Source organism: Phocoena phocoena, chromosome X (assembly GCF_963924675.1).
Source record: "Phocoena phocoena chromosome X, mPhoPho1.1, whole genome shotgun sequence".
Taxonomy (NCBI): Eukaryota; Metazoa; Chordata; class Mammalia; order Artiodactyla; family Phocoenidae; genus Phocoena; species Phocoena phocoena.
This window is the reverse complement of record NC_089240.1, coordinates 7,138,625-7,149,300: the sequence shown is the minus strand read 5'-3', so window position 1 is coordinate 7,149,300 and position 10,676 is coordinate 7,138,625. Positions and strand designations below refer to the sequence as shown.

General features: G+C 54.7%; 1 protein-coding gene across 1 annotated transcript in view; it reads right to left on the bottom strand.

Annotated features, from left to right (window-relative positions):
- Nucleotides 1-880: 880 nt before the first annotated feature.
- Nucleotides 881-10,676, bottom strand: part of SHROOM2 (shroom family member 2) — a 133,616-nt gene continuing 123,820 nt past the window's right edge. The window contains exons 7-10 of the mRNA XM_065901039.1: nt 9,767-10,282; nt 8,529-8,700; nt 3,614-3,886; nt 881-1,147 (exon numbers count right to left, since the gene is read on the bottom strand). Of these exons, the coding sequence (XP_065757111.1) occupies nt 881-1,147; nt 3,614-3,886; nt 8,529-8,700; nt 9,767-10,282 (1,228 nt within the window). The remainder of the gene's footprint in view (nt 1,148-3,613; nt 3,887-8,528; nt 8,701-9,766; nt 10,283-10,676) is intronic.

Below are 10,676 nucleotides of genomic sequence, written 5' to 3'. Positions count from 1 at the left end.
TTACGGCACGGTAACAAATAGAGGCAAAAAGAGAGAAATTGCCAATTGTCATTAAGGATCATACACACACAAAATAAATGTTCTGGGGAAAGAGTAAGTTAAGAAATATCTCGTCGGCCTTAAGCAAAAAAACACCTAGCAAGCACATTACTACCGGACACGCTTTTAGCCAAGTAATTTCTCTTTGCAGGAAAATACCATTTGAACCGTGACGTCGGCCGAGAAGTCCTAAAACCGTGTGTCTGCTTTGCGTGTGTTTTAAAGCGCGAACGCTATTTAAGTGGCAATTTTAGAATGAGTGAACCCAACATGTAGGCTCTTCTTTTCACAGTTGGTTTTTAACCACATGGAAAACCATTCACCTTTGTAGAGTGTTACTAAAGTATCATGATCATTCTTTTATGACAGACACAGCGAACGCTCAACACTTCTGGGCCAACAGGAGAAGCCGGCAGCTGCCACCTCCCGTGACCCACCAGAGAGGTCGTGTGCTGGGCTTTGCCCGGCACGCGCTCATTGCCTCCTGAGAGGAGGAAGGGGTGCAGCATGGGAAGACGGAAGGGCACACCCGAGCTGGCCAGGACCACGTGCGTGCACCTCGGGACCAGAGCCCAGTCCGTACTCGGGAACTCACCGTTCACTGGGCGCCACATGGGGTTGCTTCCAGGCCGAGGGTGATGGGGAGCCACTCTGCTCAGCATTCAAGAGGGGAACTAAGACATTCAAGCAATCATCCCAAACGGACCCACGGAAATTATTGCTTTTCTAATGGCCATTTGGTTCTGGGAGGGATTCTCTCTCCAGGACCTAAGTCCAGGCTGCGGTTTTCATCTGCCTCCTCTTGCGTGCCCTGCCAGGGAGGTGTCGGGCGGCCCGCCCCTCACTTGCCCCTGTCGGGCGGAAGGCTGTCCAGCAGGCACTTGAGCTGCTCTTCGCCCAGGTGGATCTTGTCCTCCAGCTCACGCTGCTCGATGAGGAGGGCCGACTTCATCCTCACGAAGTGTGCGTAGTCGGCCAGGCTGTCCTGGCTGAGGTAGCTGGCCAGGATGTCAGACACGATGCCCTCCCGGCGGTCCAGGTTCTCCTTCAACTCCTTGGCGTCCTCGTGCTGCTGGATCAGGACCCGCTGCTTCTCGAGCAGGGATTGCTGGAGAGACAGAGAGAGACGAGGCTGCTGGGGACCAGGCAATGGCGGTGGGGGGGGGGGGGGCGTGTCCGGCCAATGCCTCCAACACACCCGGCAGCTCTTTTGGGGGCTGGTCCAGTGGAGACCCTGACACCACCCGAGCTAGGGACCCGCGCAGAAGCACCTGGGGCGTGGGCAGGAGGCACCTCGCAGAGCGGAGGCCCCAGCGCCAGCTCCCCCGCTGGTGCTCTTGGGCCACTGCCACCTCCACTTGCTCCTGTCTTCGTGAAAGGCCATGACGAACACGGGAGCCATGCAGGCACGAAATGCTGCAGGACCAGGAGATGCTCAGAAAGAGCAAAGGGCTGAGGCAGCCGGTGTGCGTCCAAGGCCTTTCCCTGCCAATACTGTGGCCAAACGGACACAAGGCGCGGGTTCTAAAGAGATTCCAGGGCAGGACTGCTAGACCCTTGCGGGAGACGGAGCTGCAGCCCGGGAGCAAAGCTGTAGCAGAGGCCATGAGAGGGGGCGGCGGGGAGAGACCGCGCCTGTCGGGGAGGTGCCCTCTCTCCTTCCGAGGGTCCCGCCCTGGGTCACACAGACGCCCCCGTTTCCAGAACGCAGCTCTCACAGTCGCTGTCTGCCCACAGGGCGCACCCCCACTTCCCCCGCCCTCTCTAATGAAAACTGAGGAGGGGAGAGGTGAACGCGGTAGATGTCTGCAAGTGCCGACTGGCAGAAGCCACGGACGCCCTGTCCTCAGTGCGAGTTTCTGACACCAGCAGGGCCACGTTGCAGCTTGGACATTCTACCCACGGCCACGCGCGAGCATCCAGGGTGCGGGAGCACTCCACAGAGCGCTGATCCACAGAAAGAGCTCAGAAAAGGTGAGCTGCTATTAAACGGAAGCGGACAGCAGAAACTGCCCCTGGGGTGAGGCTTCCGGGAAGTGCCCCTGACTGCACAACCTTTCGGGGTCACCTGTTCCGGGGGACATCTTGAGCTTCAGGTGTATTTTCACTGCAAGAGGCAAGGTATAAGGCCAATTAATGCCACCCGAAAGGGAAACAGACCTCAACTGATGGAAGAAATGCGGTTCGGGCCACTAAGGTCAGTTGGGCTCCCTGGCAACTAGAAGCTGCTGATGGGAGGGAGAGATTCACGTGTCTGCATCTGCCCACGTGCTCATTTTCTACCTGGGAAGACAGGGGAAGCCGCCTACAGCCTGAGGCCACATCTTTCCACTCGTTAGCGTGCCTGTCTCTGCAAACCGCAACTTTCCCAAGCCCTGGCTGCCGGACACGGAGGTTTTCACCCAGCACCGGCCACACGGGAGGCTAGCCCACTGTGCTGTGCCTGGACGCGGCAACCGAGCACTCCTTTTGGGTCCACGAAGGTGACGCTGCAGCAACCACACACAGCCAAGGGGGAGAGAGCCTGTCTGCTTCTCCTCCCTACCACGGACCCCCTAGGGATGCAGCTGAGAGCTATGCAGCCAGGTCCCCAGGAGGACCACGGGCATGGTCCCCAGCGCGTGATTGCTTCTACTTCCTCCAATTCTAAATAAGGCTTTGTCAGTTCCAAGCAAAGGGAGATACGGATGAGCTGAGCTGCAAAGACAATACTATTTTTCATTTAAACCGATACTTGAGAGTTTACTATTTCCATTACAAGTCAGTCTCTTTCCCATTCATGTTATTTCCCTAAGTTCTTTCAGATAAACTTGGCAAAGATGGCATGAGCAGCAAAATGGAATGCGAGTGTAACCCAAGGGGATCGGGGTCCAAAGCCCCAGTTACTTTTTCGACCCTTATGCAATACGTTCCGTGACTGATAGTCACTAACGACTTGGCTAAGCACAAAAGATCACGGGCTCAAAGCCACGCGCTTTGTAAGATCTTTCTGTGTAACCTGAAACCACGCCCACCTGCAGTCCAGGGGGAGGGGTGCCTTTTCTGCTCCCCTTGTAGAGAAGTTAAGGTGCCTTATTAATGACGAAGATGATCATTTTGAAGGCCTATTATGTGCAAAGAAGCAAACTAGATGTGCTCCTGCTACCTGACCTACGAAGTAGTAAAGCCTGTAAGGTAGATGGTGTCTTGCATGTGCAAAGAGCAGACACGCTGACCCACTAAGAAATGTCCCAAGTTGCACTGCTGTGAAGGGAGGAGGAAAGCAGACCCTGCCGGCCCTCTTGTGAAGTCCCAGCAACCAAGTCACCATAAAACGCCACTGTCAGTGGGTGCCGAGGACTCGTCAGGCAGTGGGGGAGCTCCACTTACCAACGTACCTGCGGACGCGCGCCATGCCGCCTTCCCCCCTCCCGCTACAAGGACGGAGCAAGCACGCCCTGGGCGTTCAACGGCGTCTTGAGCTACGAGGCGTACAGGTGGCCGCGGCGGCTGAACGAGGCTTCCCGGCGGTCTGCTCCACCCCCCACAGGAAAGCCACACACCCCCATCCCAGGTCAGCCCTGGCCATAGTTACCCGATCGCCAGGAGCAGTGCCGTCGTCCAGATTGTTAAGGGCGTTTTCCACGCGGGCCAGGCGGCCGGACAGCGACAGCAGGAGGTTCACCACCTTGTCCAGGTCCCCGATGAACATGCGGAACTTGTCGAACTCGTTGGGCTTGCAGACGGCCTTGGCCAGGGCCTCCACCTCGTCGCCCAGCGCGCTGTTGGCCTGCATGTCCTCCCGCAGGCTCTGCCGCGCCTGCCGCAGCACCTGCAGCTTGCGACTGATGCTCTCGATGAGCTCCTGCTGTGGGCACAGGGCAGGGGACGCGGTCAGGGCCGCCTTGCGGCACCCCCTCACACATCCCGGATCTGCGGGCAACTCAGCTCAGCCGGGCGGCGGCTTGTCTGGCGTCAGTAAGTAACAGGGGGGCTTCCCTGGTGGCGCAGGGGTTGGGAATCCGCCTACCACTGCAGGGGACGCGGGTTCGAGCCCTGGTCCCGGAAGATCCCACACGCCGCGGAGCGGCTAAGCCCGTGCGCCACAGCTACTGAGCCTGCGCTCTAGAGCCCGCGAGCCACAACTACTGAAGCCCACGTGCTGCAACTACTGAGGCCCGCGCGCCTAGAGCCCGTGCTCCACAACGAGAAGCCACTGCAATGAGAAGCCCACAGCAACGAAGACCCAAAGCAGCCAAAAATAAATATAACTAACTGGGGATGTTTAAGACTAGGGGAAGGATAAGGCCTTCCTGTTCAATCATTGGTGTTTGATTTAGAAACGGAACAGAACAAACCTATTCTCACTCTGTGACTGTCCTATCAGACTATGCAGGAGTGGGACCCCTGGGGCTACTCACGGTAAACCTCGTTTCAGCCTGTATGTTTGCAAGGATTCTCCGGGCCTCTGTGATACCCTGTGCTTCCTTCTTTGTTTTTTGTTTTTGTTTTTTCTGGCCGCGCTGTGCGGCTTGTGGGAGCTTAGTTCCCCGACCAGGGATCACACCCACGCCCTCAGCAGTGAAAGCGCCGAGTCCTCACCCCTGGACCACCGGGGAAGTCCCTGCGCTTCCTTCTTTGGCAGTTCCCAATTGGAAGACTTACATGCACACAAGTTATTGAGTCTGGTACTGAACACCTGGTACTGAACTCCGTGAGTAAAACATGTTTTCCATGTAGAATTAGCAATAAAAATTAAGAGAAATGAAGGATGTCAATGAACTAGGCAAGTGTTTCAGAATAAGAAAGTACTGATCTCCATCTGACCAAAATGTAAATAAATGACTTCTTTAAACGTCAGGCAATACACGTGCTGCCACGTTCACCGTCCTGCCTCTCTTCTCGTGTGCTGTTCTGACCAAAATGTAAATAAATGACTTCTTTAAACGTCAGGCAATACACGTGCTGCCACGCTTACCGTCCTGCCTCTCTTCTCGTGTGCTGGTCTGACCAAAATTAAATAAATGACTTCTTTAAACGTCAGGAAATACACGTGCTGCCACGCTCACCGTCCTGCCTCTCTTCTCGTGCTGCCACGTTCACCGTCCTGCCTCTCTTCTTGTGCTGCCACGTTCACCGTCCTGCCTCTCTTCTCGTGTGCTGTTCTGTGGCATTAAGGCACACGCACGGTGCTGTGCGGCTAGCACCGCCACCCATCTCCACCCTCCAAAACGGAAACTCTGACCATTCAATACGAGCTCCCCATTCCCCCCTCCTGCCAGCTCTTGAAATGACACGTACAAAGACCTTTTCATCGGTCGCCATCGCGGCACCATGTGGTCCGAGTTGAGGGGCAGAGAAAGCAGATTATCTGTCTCGTGGGTCATCACATTTGAGAAAAATTACAAGGACCGCTCAGAAGGGGTCCAGCAGGGAAGCCTTCCCCAGAAAAACCCTGTTCCCATGACTACGGACGTGCTTCTGCTGTTAAACCCACGCATGGCAGATGCCAACCGGCAGCCCGCCCTGACACGGTGAGCGGTGAAGGGCCAACGGCGAGAAGCAAAGTCACCCGTTGTCCTTTTCGGAACCCTGCTGCCACCCGCCCTACACGAGTCCGCCAACCTCGTGTTGACGGACACGGCAGGTTACGTGGGGTTTAGGAGGCCAACGCATCCCTGTGCTAGCCCGAGGCTGGAGTGATGAAAACGGAGGCAGAGCTCTGTTGCCCGCACCAAAATGAGGATTAAACAATTAGTTGGAATGTTAAGTCCGATTAGGATTTTTAAACTCAAGTCTGTCGCTCCACAGTGAGTAACACTATTTTATGTACAACGGAAGGCTCAGTCTCGTGAAACCCTCCAGGATGGTGTCCAGAGCTGAGCAGGGAGCAGTTGCCCCGACCTCCAGGGCTAACATGAAGATGGGTGAAATCCCCGGAGGCTTAGCCCGCTGCTTGGCATGCAGTAGGCGCCTGTCCACAGCCGCTGCCGGCAAGACCGCAAGTGTGCCTGAGAGGCTGCTCCGAGCTCACCGTGACCGTTCGGTAGACACTGCCCCATCCCAGGGACTATTCGGGCAGGAGAAAAAAAAAAAAAACCCACCTCGGGAGACCCGCTGAAGCACTGGAGGCACCCTACACTTCGTACGCCTGATACGGGTGATCTGTGTCTCAGGACGATGCTTCGAAAGAGGGTCTCCATGCAGCATTTTTCCTATCAAGCGAGCCATCAAGTCCGCCCAAGCGCACCTGCACGGCCCTCCCTTCTCCTCGTCCCGTGCACACTTTGTAAGCGCGTGACACCGTAGATATGAGGGCACTGGAAAGGCAGCAGAGGCAGCACAGCCAAGAGAACAGGACTACTGGGTCGGCGACAGCACTGAGCCAGCGCTTAAAGCATTTCCTGCTTGGGGTGCAAGTGCCCGACATACGCTTACTGAACCAAAAACGTCAGCTGGCTTAGGAATTTAATCCTGGTGGGGTGATGGGCAGGGGGCAAGCTCACAGTGACTCATGTCAATCCCAAAGCCGCCATCTATGGGGAGGCAGTGCCCGGCACCTCGTGCCCCCAAAGAAATCGGAAGAGGCCCCAGACAGATGAAAGGAGCGGTACCAAGGCTGCTGCTTCCCAAATTCAGTACATCATGAGAAACAAAGGCATAGTATAAAGAACATAGTTCTTTGCATCTAGGATGTGGACGGAATTAAAACTGTCCAAACTGGATGTTTTTTCTAGGTGTATGAGAATAACAACTTTGTATTTTTTAATTCATTATTTTTAAGAACGTGGAAAACACAACCAGAAGAAAGCAAATGGTGCCCTGTGCCAGACACAGGGCCTCTAAAATCCCAGGACCAAAACTCTTAGTTTTCATTTCCTTTTTAAATTAAAAAAAGGCTATCACTTCCTAAATTGAAAGTCACTTTCTCTTACACAAGGGTCAGGGTATTTCTTCTGGAATGGGTTTGTCTATCATATTTGAAACCCATCAATGGCATTTTTTAAACAACTAGCAATACGAGGAGGTATTAAACATTATCCTTTGCAAGGGTCTTGTCAAAACAAATTGGTATTTTTTATGAAAGCCCCTTCCGAGATGCTAAGTGTACGGAAACATGCACCAAATGCTGGTTCCCTCCTTTTTTTCTCCTGGTGCATGCAAAGCCCCTGGAATAAACCAACAGCACATGCTATCCTCTGAAACTGACTGCCTTGGGCAATTCCTTTCTCCCTTTATGCTAAATCCTTCCTAAAAAAAAAAACAGGTAATCACACCTAAATGTCACAAGTCTGGCCCGTTGACATGCCATGAAGATTTGAAGCTCATACAGTAGTGAAGACATTGGCACTGAGAGTAATAATTTTGTCCCTACCGTGACCTCATGGTTACACGCTATTTCACCTCTGACCTCCTCTCTAATCCTCCCCCTTCCTTGTCCACACAGCTGCAGCTATTGGTCGCTGCTGCTTCCCCAACGTGTCACAAAACTCCCACCCCAGGGCCTTTGCACTTGCTGCCCAAACCCCACTCCCCCAGACCCTCCCCAGATCAACCAGACATTCGCTCACACCACTCCAGGCCTCTGATCATCCGCTCATCAGAGCCTTCTCTACAGTCATACTCCTTTACCTCTCTCTATTCCTTCACGCTGTTTTAGTTTTCTGACCACCCGACCTACTCCATTAAGGGTTGGCAAACTTTTTCTATAAACGGCCAAACAGTAAATATTTTAGACTTCAGGGGCCACACAGCCACTGTTGCAACTACTCAACGCTGCTGGAGTAGCGTGAAAGCTACCAGAGACCATATGTAAATGAATGAGTGTGGCCGTGTTGCAATAAAGCTGTATTTACAAGAGCAGGTGGGGGGCAGGGATTGGCCCACGGGGCCCTGTTTGTTTTTTTGTATTTGCTTTTATGTTGGCTATCCATCTCCTCTGTGAGCACACAAGTGCCTTCAGGGAAATAAGGACTGACTCCAGTCTGTTTTGTCTACTGCTGTATCCCCAAGCGCCTGGGTGAGTTTTTGGAGTTGAACAGATGATGCTTTTTGGTTAACAACGCACTTCACAATATACTGTTGAATTTAAGTAACATCATCGGATCACAGATACTTGAAAACGGAGAGTCAAAGAGGACATGTGCCTTGCGGAAGGTCATACAATTAAGCCCTCTGGATTTAACTGGGGTAGAAGAGACATATCAGTTGACCTTAAAATGAGAGAGACTGGTGGTGGCCACCTAGCTAATTTGACACTGGATCTCATTACAAAGAGATGGCAAAGAGACCCTGGCAGAGAGGCCCAATTTTAGAACAGAAGACTCACCCACAAAGGGCTTAATACACAGGCCCAAATGTCAGCGTCCCACATAGAAGCCCAACACCAACGGCGCTCGGTGCAGGGCCCAGGGTCGGGGTGGAGCCGGGTGCCGCCCCCAGCCGGCCTGCCTGCCTGCCAGCCAGCCAGCCAGCCGGTGCGTTCTCGTTTGGAATTGCAGCTCCCCTACCTTCTTCACCGACAGGTCGTGGTCGGCGTCACTCCCTGAATCCTCTTCGGCTTCTTGCTGGTCCTGCAGGTCTTTCATCTTGATCAGGAGCTCCGCCTTGGGGGCCGAGGTGCTGTAGTAGGTGGAGGTGGTGGCCAGGGACACGGCCGCCGGCACACTCAGCTCCTCCTTCCTGGGTAACAAAACGTCAGAACACCCGTTAGCTCTGAGCGTACACACAGACGTGCCCGCGAGTCCCACAGCCTGGGCTGTGACCGGCAAATGGTGGTGCTAACGGAAAGGCACCAGCTAGAGAGATGAGACAGCAGGAGTGGGGAAGGAGTAGGTTGTGAGGTCAGAACTAAAACACCCCGCCAAGTGGTGCTCGAAGGCGCGCCCCGGAGGGAGGAGAGTGCAGTGGTATCCGCCGGGAGCCCGAGGTCTACGGGGAGAGGTCTGCCGCTATCCGTAGGCGTGGCCGCACGCCCAAGGTCACCGGGCACCTTTCTACCAGCAGCCGCATTTGCTGCCTCTTGTTACGGCCTGACTTCCTGTCTGCCTGGTACTCCCGCCTACCATCAGTCAACGATGCTTATGGAGACCATGTACAGAAACGGGAGAGAGGTGAGCAGATACACCTTTGTGGGCAGGTGACTGAAGGACAGGGGCTGGAAAGCGCTCTTTACGAAACCTATTGCAGCAAGTTCACTCCCTCACTTAAATAAGCAACAACAGAAAGCCTCTTTCATAAACACACATACTAAGAAGTAGTCTCAACTTTCACTCCTCTTGTGACAAGTTTCTCAACTTCTGTACTAGTGACACTTGGGGCCGGACCATTCTTTGATGGGGGGCCGTCCCGTGCATTGTAGAGCAGCAAGCAGCATCCCTGGTCTCCACCCACTGGATGCCGGGGGCACCTCTCCCAGTGGTGACAACCGAAAGTGTATCCCGACAGTGCCAACTGTCCCGTGGCGGGAGACAACACCGCCTCGTGAGAAGAAGCCCCGTGGGCATCTCCGGAAACGTGTATTTTCACATCTTTGCCAGGACCTGACGTCATCATCCCCAGAATGGGCTTTTAATTTCGGGAGGGTGACAAAAGAGCCCCAGAGTGCTAATAAGCACTTATGGAAATCTGTCCCCAAAGAGCAGTCACGAAAACAAACAGATACACTCCCTTGCCCTTGTAAGCCTAAGAGGCACCGGGCAAAACCACATCCAGCCAGGGGGCAGAACCCAGGGCGGCGTCTACTCACTTCTCCTCCGTGGTTCTGGGAGAGGGGATTTTGGGGAGCAGCCTCCTCCACTGCTGAGCTTCTTCCAAGAGGTGCTCGTCTTTGGGGAAGATGCCCTCCATAAGGTCCATGGTGGTTTTGATCTTCACGCTGGGGTCCAGGATATCCGCCAGGGACTTATCCTTGCCCGCGATCTCGCGGGCCAGCTCCTCCGACTTGAGGTCTTCGGCAGTCCTCTCTTTGGCCTTCACGTAGCTGAGCGTGGGCGTGGAGGCCCGGCTGTCCTTGGCCGTGGGCACCGGGGTGCCAGGGGGCTGGGGCTCGGCGCCCTGGCGGCTGTACAGGCAGAAGCGGGAGTAGGACTGCTCGGACGTGCTAAGCGTCTTGATGTGGTCCCGCTCGAGCCCGCTGGGCAGCACGGGTGGCTCCGGGACGCGGGCCAGGCCCTGGCGGCTCTCCTTCTCGGGCTGGCTTTCCGAGTGCACGATCTTGATGGGCACCATCTTCACCGTGGTGTTGTCCATCACCCGCTCGATTCTGCAAAGAGAAGGGCCGTCTGTTACAGACCCACTGTACGCCCAGGCACAGACCAGAATTAGACATTGGATGAGAAATCGGCTGGTTTCCGCATCCCCTTACAGCCTGGGAAGACTGACTCAAAGGCCTGCAGCGGCCCCAGGGGAGAAGCCTTCATGGTCACACGTCCCAGGATGGGGAGACCAGGTTGAGGAGTGCCTGCCACCCCTACCTTGATCTCCTAAGCCTCCTGGGCATGTAGGTGTCTTTCCGTTTTCCAACAGTCACCTGCACGCCTGAAGGCACATCCGTGGGCTTACTGACAGACAGAAGGGCAGCTCATTTGCTTTCAGGTCAGTGGCAGAGCCAACGGTAAGAAGCCTGCTCAGTGAGATTTTCTTTTGCAAGGGAGCCC